The sequence below is a fragment of the Glycine max genome, chromosome 6 (assembly GCF_000004515.6).
Source record: "Glycine max cultivar Williams 82 chromosome 6, Glycine_max_v4.0, whole genome shotgun sequence".
Classification (NCBI taxonomy): domain Eukaryota; kingdom Viridiplantae; phylum Streptophyta; class Magnoliopsida; order Fabales; family Fabaceae; genus Glycine; species Glycine max.
The window spans coordinates 6253693-6271102 of NC_038242.2; the positions used below are offsets into that span (position 1 = coordinate 6253693).

Consider the following 17410-nt stretch of genomic DNA (forward strand, 5'->3'; position numbering starts at 1 on the left):
GAATCCTCGTTGGTTTGGTGCGAATGGGAAAAAAAAAAAAAAAACTTGTTGGAGGGAACAATTCAACTATGCGTGTTAATAGTTTTCTTGAAAATGATTGAAAATTTCGGTGATTGTTTGGACTAATCCTTGTGTCACACAAAAAATGGTACATAACGAGTATTCAATGGAAGCGTGAATTTTTAATAGATGCTCCCTTTAAATGTTCACTTTTAAATGAAATTTTGCATTGATAAAGTCTCTATAATGAAATTTATTTATTTTTAACCAAATAATGTTGTTAGGACAAAAACTGAAATATCTTGAATTCATATTGAATTTGTTTTGTATTCGTTTATTATAAATTATATTATACAATTTGGAGAATGAGATTCTCTTTTTTTTTTTATGTTTTTTAAAATTGGAAATTAGTTTACAATGTAAATTATTTATTATAAAATCTACTTTATATATTCAAATATATTTTTTATTATAAATTTTAATTATAATACAATTCATATATTTAAAACTATTTGTTTATTATAAATTTTAAACGAGTTTAATTTAAAATGACTTTTAAATAGTTGTTGTAAGAAGGTTTAACTATATTTTAATCTCTATTTTTGTTTTTGGTTTTCCAAATTTAAATTGAATTCTGTAATACCTCAAATTTAAAAATACTCTTTTTAGTTCCTTTTAAGTTCTAACTGATTTTGGCATATTAGGGGTATAATTTGTGGTATTTTTTTATTACATGAGAGATTAAAATTGAGAGACTATAAAAAAATTTTAATTTAAGTGATCAAAAACAAAAATAATCAAGAGATTAAAAATATATTTAAAATTTGTAAAAATGATAAATTTATTATATATATTGGTTCATTATTGAATGATATTGTAAAAAAAATTACATTGTTAATACATAAAATATTTATTTAATTTTAATTATATGAAAATAAATATTTACTATGTACAATAAATAAGTTAAAATACTAGTCTAATATTATTCTTAATCTTATTCAAACCAAATGGCAAGTGCATTTTATGATCACTTCTGGTCTTAAAACTAATTTAAACCGAACCGGAAACACATTTCTGTAAGTTATTGTTCCGCTGAAACGTTGCATAGAGATGTCGCATGCTTTAAACAGAGCTGCAAAGGTAAGAGTGTGTCTTTGTTCATGTGTGCCAAGAAACTTGCTTTAGTTTTGGAAAAATGTCTAAGCCAGAAAGTTAAGCAAATTATATGTTAAACCCAGGGTAACGAGATCGAAACGGTTAATCCGGCAGCTAGTGGCTCGAAACATTTCCCTTCATTTTTTATTTTGAGCGGCTATTCCGAGGTACATGTGACATCTTGGGATACGGGAAATATTCACCTCGGATGATGAGATGTTACAATTGTTAATGTTAAGTGTCTCCATCTTTGTTCTGACTATACTTTGTCTGTACTAACTTCTAATCCAAATGCAACAGCTGTATTCGATTATAATTGGTAAATACTAAAATGCTACTACTATATTTGATGCTTAGTAGCTAACATTGAAGATGAGGGTGCCTCATTGCCAGTGATCTGCCACACATCTTTTTCCCATCACTAGAGAACCACGATTACTTTCGTGCATTCCTTCGTTTAAGTTTTTTTTTTTTTTTCAATCTCAACCACTCTTCTATGTTCTATCTTAGTAGATTCTGAAAAAGGTCACTCTACGGGGACCAATACTATTATATATTTTTCGTAAAGGTCAACCACCACATGCAGGTCACTCTCTCTCTCTACTTTGATACCAAGAAAACATTTGAAATGTTTATGAATTTGTCCTAATAGTTGGTTAAAGAAATTTTGTTTTCTTTCAATGACTGTTTTCGTTCTTATTCTTCATGTACTAATTAAGTTTTTAACACAAGAAAACAATAAGAAAAAAATGTGTTGTAAGTTTGTTTACTCTTGTACAACACTTGTTCACTCTCATTATAACTAAGTTAAAAACCATACAAAATGTTATTTGTGATTCAATAATGTGCAAAATTGTAAGTATAAATCATTAAACTCTTAAAAAAAAACTGTTATAAACTTTTCTTTCTAAGTATTTGCTATCATTAGAGTTTATACAATTATGTCAAATATCCAAAAGATAGAGGTTTGTTGTCTATGATCTCTGAACCAACAAATTAATAAACTTATCCCAGTCCAAATACATGTGGTTGATAAAGTGTTGGTAACTAGAGTTGGATTGCACTAGCCATTAGTGGAGCAGTGGTGCTGGCACCATAGCGTTCGTAGCTCTTCATTTTCACTTCTCACTACAAATTGCAAAACGGCCACTATTATAATCATGTATTGCTTCGCTGCTTCATGTGCATCAATTTCTTCATAACCATTGTTTATTTTATACAAAGAAAAGGAAGACAAATTTCATGCTTGCAGTTGCACCATATTCCCCGGCGGCCCCGCCACCACTGTCGTTGCTGTTTGACATAACTCCTCCGCCGTCACCTTCAATGTATCCGACGCCTCCAGCACCTCCAGTCACCCCGCCGCCGGAAACTTTACTCGTTCAAGATTCGCCGCCGCCATCTTCAGTCACACCACTTCCTCTCACGGAGCCGTTGTTGCCGTCTCCCTCGCCGGAATCTCTGCCACCGCCATTGCCATCGTCCACTGTTACGCCATCGCCTCCAACTCCGACCGCCGAATCTCAGCCACCGCCGTTTCCATTTGCCACAGCTCCTGCACCGACAACGTTTCCGCCGTTTGCAGTTGCACCGTCGCCTCCAACTCCAACCGCCACTTTTCCACCTGCATTGCCAGAAATGCCTCCGGCGACAGCGGCGACTGTGACTGTTCCTTCGCCGCCTCAACATCCACCATTCATGACGGAACCTACTTTGGCAACGCCGTGGTTTCCTGCGTTGCCGGCATCGGCGCCGGAAGTGAATTTTCCGTCAACAGCACGAGGTGGAAGTTTGCCGGTGGCTGTGGATGTTCAGAAGCCTTCAACATTCCACGTGTCAAGTGGTCTCATTTTTGGGCTTGTAATTGCAGCTATCGTTTTCGTCTTTGTTTTTACTGTTGGATCAGTGCTACGCTGGAATAGGAAGAAAAACAAACACAATAATCTATCCACCCCTCACTATAAGGAATCATCTCCCTCTCTTGGATCCAAGGGTTAGAAAATCTTATCCTTTTACTTTCTTTGTTAATTAAATTTCCAATAAATTTATGGACAAAGCTTAAAATTAGATTTTTTTTCCTGCTCCTAATGGGTATTTTCACAAGTCACAGAAAGAGAAACTAATCTCATTTGCGTTAAATGAATCATATATTCATTTCTCACGTATAAACACATCAAAACCTTATAATTAAAACACTTTCCTTTCTTTCATAAGTTTCAATAGGTATTTTGGATGATGTTATCCAATAAGAAGTTTTACTAAACTATGTTAACCTTGAATGTAGATCTTTATTAAATGAATTATTGAGAATAAACTTCAATTTTTATAGAAAACACTAAAAAAATGCTTAGAATTCTATCTAAGTTTTGTTCATTCTTTAATATAGTTTCATTTCCATAACTCATGCTAACCTCTAATTTAAAGTTTTATTGCCTATTTAGCGAGAGAAAACTTCACTTCTAAGAAATATTACTAATAGAATTTAAAGGTTGCATCTAAGTTTTTTTTCCCCTATATTGAAGAGCATAGTTTAATAGTACATGTGATAATAGAGTTCAATGCTTTTCATGTTTCATTAGATTTGTTTGATAATTGTTGAGATGCTTGCACACTAATTTAAGCTCATCATCAGGGTCTCATGTTATTCGAGTGTCACCAAATCCAACGCTGCCACCACCGCCACCTCTCACTGAGGGCGGTGGAGCTTCTGGCTCTTTTAATTCAGTATCTGTGAAAGCAATTCCAAATCATGCTCCAAGAGGTGCCTTTGGTCCCGCGAATGGTATTTTCACGTATGATGAATTATTAGTGGCCACTAAATGTTTCTCTGAGTCCAACCTTCTTGGAGAAGGTGGTTTTGGGTATGTGTACAAAGGAGTTCTCCCATGTGGAAAGGAAATTGCAGTTAAGCAGTTAAAATCAGGAAGCCAACAAGGAGAGAGAGAGTTTCAAGCTGAGGTTGAGACCATTAGCCGAGTGCATCATAAACATCTTGTTGAATTTGTTGGATACTGCGTTACAAGGGCAGAGAGATTGCTCGTTTACGAATTTGTTCCAAATAACACATTGGAATTCCACTTACATGGTAAGTCTAAAGTCTAAACTAATTTAAGGTAACTTCATAAAAGCTTTTCTGGTGTGCTGATGCTTGGCAATGGCCTAGTGGTTTCTTGTGACATAATGTTATTTTAAGTACCCTTGCTTTGTTATGTCTAGAGTGGACAGGTTTTTTTGCTGTTCCATTTTACAGTTGCATGGTATCGAACATGACATAAAAATGTATTGCAGGGGAGGGGAATACCTTCTTAGAATGGTCGATGAGGATTAAAATTGCCTTGGGATCTGCAAAAGGGCTGGCATATCTACACGAAGATTGTGAAAATTCTTCCCTAATCTTTTGCTTTCTTGATTTTTTTAAAGCCTGTCTATATCTATTAAAAATTTGTTGCTGCATATCTCATTACAATGACAATTTCAAAAAGAAAAAAAGGATTGAGCGCCAATAAATTCATTCAGATGAAAATTTAAATTTTAATATCTAAAAGTAAAAAATATGCGATAAATTAATTCATCTATTAATTTCTGTCCATTACTGTTAATGAAAAAGTATTTCAAAGACAAAAATAACTATTTACCTAAAATATAATTTAACATCTTTCTAGTTAATGAAAATTAAATTATATTATAAATAAATAGTCATTTACGTCCCTGAATGTATAATTCGTCTTTGAATGTTACATTTTTTTATTTTTAAGGATTAAAATTTAAATTTTCATCTTTTGAAGACGAATTTATTAGTATTCCATACGTTTAGGAATGAAAATTATTATTTATTCAAGAAAAAAAAATCATTTCTCACATGAATCCCTTGAAGTTTACATACTTATGTCTCATATAAACACACCGTGCTTATGGGGATTAGGAATGGTAATTGGTTTCAATTATGATCATAATGTCCACAGGTAATCCGGCAATTATTCACCGAGATATTAAAGCATCTAATATCCTTCTTGATTTTAAGTTTGAACCCAAGGTAAGCCATACTATACTATCTTGTTCCCATAATTGCTTATTACTCTTTAAGACAGAACTTTTGTCTTCTATATTTTCCCAGTGCATCATCCAGCACATGAAGTGTTCCTATGTTAATACTTTGGTCTGAGACGTGTGTTTCTCTAATTCTTTGGAAATATATTGATGATGAGCTTCTGTTTGTTTAGGTTTCTGACTTTGGCTTGGCAAAAATCTTCCCTAACAACGATAGTTGCATTAGTCACCTCACCACTCGAGTGATGGGAACCTTTGGGTAAGACCACTTTTCATCTTACTACACTACACGTATCATAAATGCACTACTTGACATTGGTCCTCATTGTTTTATTAATAGAATTGTTTTTATGTAAATAAGCATCTCACAGTTTAAAATCAGGCATGCAGAGTATACGTGTTAACAAAAATGGGTAAAAATGCGCAGTTTGTATGTTCCTATACATCAATGATGTGTTGACAACGTTGTCTACTGTACTACTATGTCAAGAGCAGCTTTAGTCAACTTTAGAATTTCGTTGCAGGTATCTAGCTCCGGAGTATGCATCAAGTGGTAAATTGACAGATAAATCAGATGTATATTCCTATGGCATCATGCTTTTAGAACTTATAACCGGACATCCACCAATCACTACAGCAGGATCAAGAAATGAGAGCCTCGTCGACTGGGTGAGTTGACCAAGTTCTTTCCTATAACATGTTGGAAAATGTCATTTTGTTTTTTAATCAGTTTGAGTGCTCATGCGTGTGGATGGTTACTAGGATGATAATAGATATTTTATTGTTGAAGTACAAATATAATATGAGATGAAGTCCCATAACATAAAAATGAGAAAGTTTCAAGGTTTTGGGTTGAAATGTGTATTCAAATTCAGTAGCTTGGTTATTCATTACCTATTAATGTAAATTTCGGTGGTGTTTACTCCTCAGTTTAACAACATTTACCAACTCAAAGCTGTAGTGAATTTGAGGGGCAGTTTTTTCTTGTTGCTCACAAGGTCTATTTTTCTGCTAACCCTCATAGTATAAAAATGACATTGCAATATGGTGATTACAGGCTAGGCCATTGCTTGCTCAAGCACTACAAGATGGTGACTTCGACAATCTTGTTGATCCAAGGTTGCAGAAAAGTTACGAAGCTGATGAGATGGAAAGAATGATTACCTGCGCAGCTGCTTGTGTGCGCCATTCAGCCAGGCTTCGACCTCGAATGAGCCAAGTAATAATCTGTTTGTTGTTTTTCATTTACATCAGCAATTCATAAGGGGAGAAAGACGAAAGAATGAATCTAATTAGAACCTTTTTCTCTAAATCCCTTGCTAGATCACTGAGAGTAATTCTGACAGAATGATAATTATAGAAAAAAAGATATGGAAATAAATAAAGGCAATTTTCTTCATAGAAATCAATTAAGGACATTAGACAACACTTAAAAATCTTAGAAGTAGTTCTTTAAGTGTTTAATTATATTGTTCTTCAATCCCTTGATAGATCACTGAGAGTAATTCTGACAGAATGATCATTCTAGAAAAAAGATATGGAAATAAATTAAGGCAATTTTCTTCATAGAAATCTATTAGGGACATTAGACAACACTTAGAATCTTAGATGCAGTTCTTTAAGTGTTTAATTATATTGTTCTTCAATCCCTTGCTAGATCACTGAGAGTAATTCTGACAGAATGATCATTATAGAAAAAAGATATGGAAATAAATTAAGGCAAAATTCTTCATAGAAATCAATTAAGGACATTAGACGACACTTAGAATCTTAGATGCAGTTCTTTAAGTGTTTTATTATGTTGTTCTTCAATCAAAATGAATTTTCACTTCAATATTTTGTGTAATGAAAATTTGTATTAAAGGTCAACATAAATTACCAAAGTAAAACACTTATGCAATGGTATCTAAGTTCTGTCCATAAATTAATATCTTGGCGAAATTCTTTGGAACTACTTTTTTGATGGATTTGCTTCAACCTCTTCCTAAATAAAATGTATCCCCAATCCTCTTACAAAATTATGAGTATAAAATATTTCAACCTTCAATTCGGACTTGCAAGTAGACAATTAATTCTTAGTAGCTAGATTTCCTTTGTTAAAATCCCAAAACATGGAATGTTTTCAAGAAGTATAAATACATATATGAGTCTCTGATCACAAAGTTCACAATTTGTAACAGATAGTTGGAGCCTTAGAAGGAGTGGTTTCTCTAACCGATCTTGTTGGGGATGTTACAACAGGGCTTACCACAGACACGGTATACAATTGGTCAAATATTTTAGATTATGATGCTGGCCATTACCAGCAGGACATGAGAAATTTCAATTTGGCATTATCATGTCATAAATACAGCTCCAGCGGGTATAGTGAAACCACTAGTGCTTATGGGCTTCACTCATCAGGCTCAAGTAGTGAGGCTCAGCAATCATTTCGAGACATAGTATAAAAGAGGTCAAAGATAGTGGAATGTATTGTGAATTCTGAACTATGGTAATTATGTTCTGCTCAAGATGTAAAGCTCGTACTGTCCAGAGACTTGAGTGACTAGATGTTCAAATTCTTAATCAGTTTTCAATTTTTTTTAACTTATTATTAAAAGCTTCCTCGGCTTACTGAATTAGAGGTTTCAAACGTGAATTAGAGTTGATATATATTTTGGCAAAATGATGAGGATTGACACTTCGAACAGTGGGTCCAAAAACACACTAGCAGGCACACAAGAGCACTTATAGGAAATTTGAAGTTCTTTTTTTCTGATTCAACACTACAAGACAGCAGCACCAATAGACTTTATGGATCTTGCATGTTTCTTTATTGTTTTCAATCCATCTATCAATTTACTTATCCATATGCCATCGAATATGACTGATAATATATATATATAGATAGATATATAAATCTGATGCGCAAGATGCACGTGGAGTCGGCATATCTAAGGACACTCACTATTATCAAACCATGTTAACATGATCATTCTTTGTTAAAAGAAATGATAATTCTCTATTATGAAACCACGTCATTCATCCTTACCTGCAATTATAATTCTTATTTACATTAATGTTTCTTTAATTAGAATGCTTCAATTTTTCCATTACATAGCAATGATGAGTTTGGATAATTTGCTTAAGATCTTTTTTTATGTCAATTTGCACAAGATCTTTGAACCTTATTATTGTCATAAGTGGCGGATCTAGTAACTTGAGGCGTCGGTGTGGGCAACAAAGCTAACTAGGATGTAGTGGTTTTAAATTAAATATACTAATTAACTAAAGGTGCTCAAAACACGAAAATTTAAGATATTTATTTGTAGTTTTATCAAAGTCAGAGGAGTGCATTGCACACCTTAAATTATAGATAGGCACATCAATGGTAGGGATGTTCAAAGGGTCTTGTGAATCCGTGATTTTACCTGATCTAATCATATTCAATTTAGGTTGAATTTTTTTAAATGTTTATATTAAACTTAATTAGAATTCGATTATATACAGGATGAGTTATGAGTTTTATTTTTTTAAGTTGAATTTAACTTATATTATATAATTAAATTTATTATTATATATAAATTAATTATTAAATAAAAATACATTAATTTTTAGTTCATATGATTTATTAAATTATAAAATTAAATTACTCATGATTTTTTTTGTTTTTTAAGTTATTATTTTATCATGTCTTGATTTTGTTTATATTTTTTCATATTAATATAATATTTTATCTCTATCTAAAATAAAAAATATCGTATTAGCATTAAAATTATTAATTTTATTAGTAAAATAATATCACAATTTTATCTCTTTTTGAATGCATTGAGTCATTATATAATTACAAAGTTTTAAAAAAAATAAATTCTTATTCTAAAAAAATAATTTTTACAAAATAAAAAAGAAATTAGATATTTAGATCTGAATAATAATTTTGAATACATTAAGTCATTATATTATATGATTGGATTAGATGATGTATGTATTTTTTTTTTTACAAATTTGATTCAACTCAACTCGTTAAATTTTGATCATGGATAATAAATTTAACCAAACTCAATCCAACCCAATCAACAACCAGCCTTAATCTATAGTTGGCATTAATCATTATCCACGAAAATGAATGTTTCAGTTTTGTAACTCTAACTCATTGTAATTGTAATTATTCATAAATGAGGGATATCAATGCTAAATTTTCAGTTTTTACACCTTGTAATTAAATGTAATTATTCATAAACGAGTGGTATTAATGTTGAATTTTAAATCGATGAAGAGATGAAATATGTTTTACTAATTTTTAAGATGATTTTTTTTACGCAATGAAAATGATTATTATTATTCATATTATTGCTAATTATTAATATTAGTAATGTTGTTATGATGATAGTTGTCATTGTTATGGTTTTTTTTTTCATCCATCCAAGTTTAAAGATGATTAGAAATCCATTCTTTAAGAATTTCCTTAAGTAAATAACTTTCTTTCTCTTTTTTTTAGAGAAAGGAATTTTCTTTCTCTTAAGGTATCACTTAATTGTCCATTATAATAATCTTCTGCTTAATATTTAATTTATTCACCGAATATTCTTTTAGGTCTTTATCTAGATTTTAAGCCATTCCTTTCCTTTCAACCAAATATTCTATTTGTCATTGGTATTATGAACGTTGTTGTTGTTCTTGTAATTATTATTATTATTATTATTATTATTATTATTATTATTATTATTTATGTTTATAAAAATCTGCACATATGTTCTTATATATATACCCGAATTGTATTTATTATTCCTATGATCATTCACATGTGATTTAATAAGTTGGGTTTATATCTCAAGAACACAACCTGGCTTGGCTGAGTGGTTCAATTCATTATTATTTTATATTAAGACTTATGAGAGGCGTAATTTCTTTTTATTATCATATTATTTACATTTATCATTTTTTTATCTTATTTAAGAAAATCAAATGACTCAAACAACTAGTAGAAACATATAATATTATTAATTTTTTTGTTTACATAATTTATTATTAATTGAATTATTTATGTACTCGTAAAAAAAGTTGAATTATATATATGTAACTGCTTTACTATGAATAGGTTGTTTACACTTGAATGGAAGGCTTGTTAATGTTATTGCTGTTACACAATTAATATACCCTTCTTAAACTCCTTATTTAATACATTTTATAAATTTAATATGTTTTAATACTAGGGGTATTTGCGGCCGGTTCAGATTGATTTTGGTCAAATTTTTAAAAATCAATCCAATCAAATTTTATTGATTTGATTTTATTTGGTTTATACAATTTCTTATAAATACAATTCATTCATGAACACTTTGGTTTGGGTCGATATAATAGACTATCCATTTAAATTTGATATTTTTTTATGATTATTATTTTATATTATGATTCATCTAACCACATAATATAATTAACATAATATTATAAAATATTTAAAAGTAATAAAATTGATTCATTTAATACCATCAACATAATATCCTAAGGTAAACTAATATAAATTAAAAAAAATTCAAAGAGATTTACTATCAGAATCTTAATCACAATTATTTCCTGCCAACTAATTTATTGTATTAAGCTTTACTACAATTCAGATTTGCTAAAAATAAATGAACAAAACTTGATCCAATAATATTATAAATATGACAAAAAAATAAAAATGAAAAAAAATGAAACAAACAATAATATTCCTGAAAGTAATATGTGATTGTTTTGGATTGGTTTGAGTAAATTCAAAATCGCGAATGAGTGATACTTGTGAGTACCCTTATTTAATAGATTACATATTTTATTTTATATATTTACTAATTTGATTATATATTATATTTAATAAATATGATATTCTATAGTAAAATTTACCTATTATATTTTAAATATGACATTTATTATTACATATAATATAATTATTAAATTTAATATATATTTTAATACATTAAAAAATTCTACATTTATTTTTTTATTTTTTATTCATTTAACGGTTTGACTACATATTAAATGCGATATTTATTGAATGTAATATATTTATAAATAAAATTAAATAAATAATAGTCGTGATTGAGATTTAACAAAGACAGAAGTTCCGAAATCTTACGTGGCGGCTTGCGAAAATTTGATTGGGTGAGATAGCTCAAACTACGTGGGTCGGTTTAGCAATAGCAGAGTCAAAGTTTGATGTATCGTCACCGTAAGTAACCGCGGCCCAATTGATTTCTCACAGCACATAACAATCACGGCCACTTTGCCACGTTCGCAATCAAACCTCTCTCTTTCACTCTTCCGGTAAATCTTAAAACCCTACTCTTCAATTTCTTTTCTTTTTTTATTTTCATTTTCCCAAATCAATTTCTCTCTCTTTCTCCGATCTGTTTTGCTTCTGGGGCTACCCGCTCCTGCAATTTGCTTTTGCGATTGGAGGTTCCTTTCTTTCTTTCATTCACCACGTTTTATCTCTCTCTTACAAAATTGATCGATGAATATTTTTTTATTATTTTTTTAAATTTTTTTGCTGTTTCTTGATCGCAGTGGAAGGCCATTCTCGCAACGTTTGAGTTCAGCAGATCCAGAATTTTTCAGAAACCAGGTTAAGGAGAATGAAGAATACGGAACGAATTGCCAATTTGGCTTTAGCAGGTTTGCTTCTCGTGTTTCATGCTTCAGTTGATACTCAAAATTTATTATAAGAAAAACCTTCAAAGTTACTACTGTCATTATAAGAAACCTTCAAAATTGATTATAAAATTGCTTCTCTCTTTTGGCATTCTAGTACAATGTAGTTGCTATATCATCCATTTTCTGATGGACTAGATGTTTTTCGAAATTTGATTCTGAATTACTAGGGTCTCGGATTGGGGGAGTGGGTCTTGTTTTTGTTTCTCAATGTTGATGGCATTTTATTTGTAATCACAGGTTTAACCTTAGCGCCGCTTGTTGTGAAAGTAGATCCGAATTTGAATGTTATTTTGACTGCTTGCCTCACTGTGTTTGTGGGATGTTACCGCTCCGTTAAACCAACCCCACCAACTGTAAGTAGTGATTCTCTGCTTATCCTATTCTTTGTATTGTGTTTTTCGTGGTCCAAGATATGATTTCCGTGAATCGTGTTGTTGATGTGTTGCTAATGGTTTTGCAGGAGACAATGTCCAATGAACATGCCATGCGTTTTCCCTTTGTTGGGAGTGCAATGTTATTGTCACTTTTCTTACTCTTCAAGTTTTTATCTAAGGACTTGGTGAACACTGTATTGACAGGCTACTTCTTTGTACTTGGGATTGTTGCACTTTCGTATGTTCTTTCCTCCATGCCCAATGTGCTTGTCATTTAGATTCAATAGAATATTTTTTTTAACATATTTGCTATTTTATGTCTACAGGGCAACATTATTACCATTTATTAAACGTTTTCTGCCAAAGCATTGGAACGATGACGTTATAGTCTGGCATTTTCCATATTTCCGTTGTATGTGACACCCTGCCTCCTTATTTTGTTTTTTCTTAATGTTAATATTCTTGCTATGAACTTGTGGTGTATCTAGCCTTTGGCTATTATTACCACTGATGACATTGACTGCTACTAGTTTTGTGATGTACTCGATGAAATATCAAAATGTTTGGGTTCTTTATTTAATGTCGAATTGACAATGAATATATTTTCCTCTTTTAACTATATATGTAAGTTTTAACCCTCCATTTAGTGATATTAATATCGATGAGTTGGTTATGGTGTATTTGCCTATACTTATACTACTTGCACGACATTATCATCTTGTAGGTTCTAATTGCATTCTTGAATGAATTTTGAACTATTTTCTAGAGAAGGGATTTGAAATTAACCCAGTATAACACAAAATAATGATAAATACACTCATACCTCACAGATCCCACATGGCTTATCACAATAATTAGAAGGGTAGTCATTCTATGATCATTGTAAAAATGGTTGACTAGCTGGCTATTCTAGCTATGCCCACTAATTATATGATTTTTTTATTTATAAGTTCTGTTGGTCAAAGTATGATCAGTAATTTCTTTGGCTAATTATTACACTTAACTATCTATGTTGTTGGTTTTTTAATACCTTATTTATTATCATGATATGATTATCCTCTTGTGTTGAATTGTTTGTATTGTTCTGTTACTTTTAGCTGTTTGCACTTGATCTAATTGACATTAACTTGCTTGTATCACGCAGAATGATATACTTTTGCTTAACAATTTTCTTACACAGCTTTGGAGATTGAGTTTACAAAGTCACAGGTCGTTGCTGGAATCCCTGGGACTTTTTTTTGTGCATGGTATGCTTTGCGGAAGCATTGGCTAGCAAATAATATATTGGGTCTTGCCTTCTGTATTCAGGTTTGTTGCATTTTCTATATATAAATGTCTGATTTTTTGGTCAATTGCGCCAACCAATTGATTATATTTTTTATACTAAATTTTGGGTATCCATTTTCATGGTTTGAAGCAATAAAATTTTAGAATTAAGCTTATTGCTTAGAAAATTAATTTAAAAATAAATTAAAATATTCTATCATATATGCTATGAATGTTTGTGTAATACTGTGAATCATTTTTGATTACTAGACAGTATTTAACACCGATGACTACATATTTATCACTTACAGGGAATTGAAATGCTTTCTCTTGGGTCTTTCAAGACTGGTGCTATTCTCTTGGTAGGTGTTTTTCTTTCTATCTTTAGTAATTAATGGTGCTCAAAGCTTCTTTTTAAGAAAACATATATACCAATAATCCTTTGGCTGAAGATAAACCATACCAATTGTCTTTGTCTCGTTCATCAAGACAAGCATTGACCCTTTTTGGTCTTAATGGAATACATTTAAAGGCCTTGACCTCAATTTGCTCTCTCATCTGATTTCTTAAGTTTCTTTGACCTTTTCAATCAAATGTGAGCTCATAAAATGTCGCTGATTGCATATTATGTTTTATTCCATGCAGATATAATAGAATTAGTCAGTTATTAAAAGATCAAACATATGCTTTTCATTGTATAATTCTCTCTTTTTGTTTCAATATGGTCTTTGACTCTCTTACATTCATGTATTTTACAGGCTGGTCTATTTGTGTATGACATTTTCTGGGTTTTCTTCACTCCAGTGATGGTTAGCGTTGCAAAATCATTTGATGCTCCAATAAAGGTTAAGTTTTTTGCTAATGAAATGGAGATTTCTGTTTGTCTTTGTGTGAATTTTAATTGTATATTTACTATGATATCAGATAAGAAAAATGTAATAAATCTATTCCTAATATTGTCATTCAAATTATTTTGCAGCTTTTATTCCCCACAGCAGATTCAGCAAGGCCATTTTCAATGCTTGGCCTTGGTGATATTGTTATCCCTGGTAGGATGACCCTCAAACTCTCTTCCCCTTCACAAGTTTTGGAACTTCCATTTAAGGAGACTTGTTCCCTTTTCTACCTTCTTACTTCAATGCCTGAATAACTCCTTATCCAAATAATAACAGACTCCTAAAGCTAATTTCAAAATTAAAAACTCTTGTGGTGATACTATCCCACTCCCCAACTAAAAACTCCTTCGTAAGAGACATTTTTCTGACCCTTATTTTTCTCATTGTGTGTAACTGTTTTGTTGAGTTAAACTGTTAAATTTGTTGAGTTTGCCTAACTGGTCTAACTTTAACATATGGCAGTGGTGACTGTATTTTAATGTGGATTTTATAAATATATTTTGCATTTATAAATCCAATCAGGTATAGTAGATGCAAATTCATGCTTTTGCTGGTTTAGTTTTACAGTTACAACGTTGAATTAGATTGATAAATAAGTATCTGTCCTTAGCTTTATGAGGATCTTTGACAATTTTGATGTGTTTTTACTTCCACGTTTGAAATGTTTATGCTGCAACCAATTGATGTATAAGATCCATGCATACATGTGAAAGGAAAAAATTTCTGTATAATCATTTGGTTGTTACTTCTATTTATTTTGACTACATATTTTTTTCCCTCCAGGTATTTTTGTAGCATTGGCTTTGCGATTTGATGTGTCCAGAGGAAAACAGCCCCAGTATTTCAAGAGTGCATTTGTAGGATACACTGTTGGCTTGGTCCTTACAATTGTTGTGATGAACTGGTTTCAGGCTGCACAGGTAACTGTGGTGTGGGGTTGTGAAACTATCATGGATTTTTGGTGATCAACCTTCTCTATTATTTTTCACACTTTCTAATTGTATTTCTTTTGCCAGCCGGCTCTTTTGTATATTGTACCTTCTGTAATTGGGTTTTTGGCTGCTCATTGCTTATGGAATGGTGATGTCAAACAGGTTTGTTTTCATTGCGTAGTTTTTCGATTTCTCTGGTCTCATATCAATGTTAATCATCCTTTTTATGCATCTAGTTTTCTTTCAATCATTAGTTTTACTTCAGTATAATGCTTCATGTTTTGTATTACTATTATGTAATTTGTATATGAGAAGTCTGTAAATTTGATTTATATCACGTGTTAAACTATTTACCCATCAATAAACAATAGGTGCGACATCAATATAATATTGCTGTAGACCTTTTGATGATTTTTTAGGAGGCATGAAATAGTCACTAATATTGGAAATTGAGTCATTGACAATATACCAAAGTTAAATTCTGTAGAATATTAGAGTTTGTTTGTTTCAAGTCATACAAATTTATTACCGGGAATGCGAGTTGGGAATGGATCATTCTCATGTTTGATACAAGTTATAAAAAATTATTCCGGGCATGATCTATTCCCTGGAATATATATTACAAATTTCTCTTTCTTTTTTAAAAGGGTGGGAAGTTATTTTATGAAATAACTTCTTACTATCACTTTATTCTATTTTTTTAGTATTTTTATTTTTTAATTGAAATAAATTTTTAAAATATTCCAAGAAATGTTAAGTAGTTACCAAACATGTTGAGGGGAATAGTTCCTAGGAATATCATTCCCAGGAGTATAATTTAGTCCGCGTAACAAACACTCCCTTAATTGACATGATCCTTAGCACCAGTGTACCAGTAACAATATGTACTAATTTTACCTTTAAGTAGATTGCTGAACCCTCTTTACATTTAAAGGTGCACCAAGTTATGAAATAGCTAAGCTATTTACAGATGATTATATTATATGTATCCATGCTTTCAAATTAGTTTATGAAGGATATCATTACCAGCAATTTAAGCAAACATGTAGAAGATGGGCTTCTGTTTACTACTTTCTAAAGGAAATTTTGCTTGTTATACACAGTTTTAAAAGGTTTCATGCAATGTATTTTGTTGGATTGGAAAACGACTATATTTTGGAAGTTATTGGAGATGTGATTGTGTCATTTTAAATGGTTACATATTAAGATTTAAAGATGGCTAGGATTTATGCCTACCGTGTATGCTTCCAAAATGTGGTTTAGCTAGTTCTAACAGCTTTTCTTCCTTTCTATCAAACGCAGTTGTTGGAGTTCGATGAGTCAAAGACTGCCAATTCACCTCAAGAGAGTGATGACGACAAGTCTAGCAAAAAGGTTGAATAAGTTGAAGCGTGCCCAATACCAATACTTTCGAGTCACAGAAAACCGTTACTTTTAAAGCTAACTTATTCAGCAGCACACCTATGTAACTGATTTTGATTTTAAAAAAATGTATTACTTATTTTTCAAATTGGCATTTTGCTTTTACTGCCTGACTGCCCGCCCAATCTGGGTTTCCATAGCAAACTTTTCAAGAATTTTCTTCTCTTTTCTCTCGAGCGCACTCGCACATGCAATTATGCTCTGCCTAAGATAATGAAAATGACACATTTTCAGCGGTGTTCTGTGAATAATTCTGAAATCTAGTCACTAGTTAATATTCTGTAGCATCTGCAATTGTTTTATTTGACTTTAGTTTGTTTACCATCCAATAAATGGATGCACCATGTTTAACACTCACAGGTAGAGCTGTCAAAACGGTGAGCACCCTATAAATGATCAATTTGATGCGACCCACTTAAGGTTGAGTCTTGAAATAAATGACCTTGTCCGATCCACCACGTGTTGGTGGTTAAACGGGCTGGTTCACAACCTACTTAAAATAAAATTAAATAAAATTATTTTTTTAAAAAGAAAATCCAAAAATTCATTTTTTTAGAAAAATTAAATTTTGAATAAATTAAAAAAATATTAGTTAAATTAAAAGTTTTACTATTCACACATCATAGCTAGCTACAACAAGAACTATGAT

The 17410-nt window shown here is 31.3% G+C and overlaps 2 protein-coding genes across 3 annotated transcripts; both read left to right on the plus strand.

Annotated features, from left to right (window-relative positions):
• Positions 1-1637: 1637 nt before the first annotated feature.
• Positions 1638-7867, plus strand: LOC100810262 (proline-rich receptor-like protein kinase PERK15). The gene is made up of 8 exons (XM_003527776.5): positions 1638-3148; positions 3788-4240; positions 4444-4530; positions 5118-5188; positions 5376-5461; positions 5727-5871; positions 6260-6421; positions 7383-7867. The coding sequence occupies exons 1-8, from the start codon at positions 2398-2400 to the stop codon at positions 7647-7649; spliced, it is 2022 nt and encodes a 673-aa protein (XP_003527824.1). The 5' UTR covers positions 1638-2397; the 3' UTR covers positions 7650-7867.
• Positions 7868-11333: 3466 nt separating this feature from the next.
• Positions 11334-16849, plus strand: LOC100784956 (signal peptide peptidase). Of its 2 annotated transcripts, none has more exons than XM_006581361.4 (12): positions 11334-11481; positions 11725-11832; positions 12109-12224; positions 12332-12483; positions 12572-12657; positions 13426-13553; positions 13823-13873; positions 14270-14356; positions 14491-14560; positions 15191-15327; positions 15424-15501; positions 16642-16849. In XM_006581361.4, the coding sequence occupies exons 2-12, from the start codon at positions 11793-11795 to the stop codon at positions 16720-16722; spliced, it is 1026 nt and encodes a 341-aa protein (XP_006581424.1). In that variant the 5' UTR covers positions 11334-11481; positions 11725-11792; the 3' UTR covers positions 16723-16849. The 2 variants fall into 2 exon arrangements, with proteins under 2 accessions (XP_006581424.1, XP_003526473.1); XM_003526425.4 differs by having other exon boundaries at positions 11457-11616.
• Positions 16850-17410: the final 561 nt, after the last annotated feature.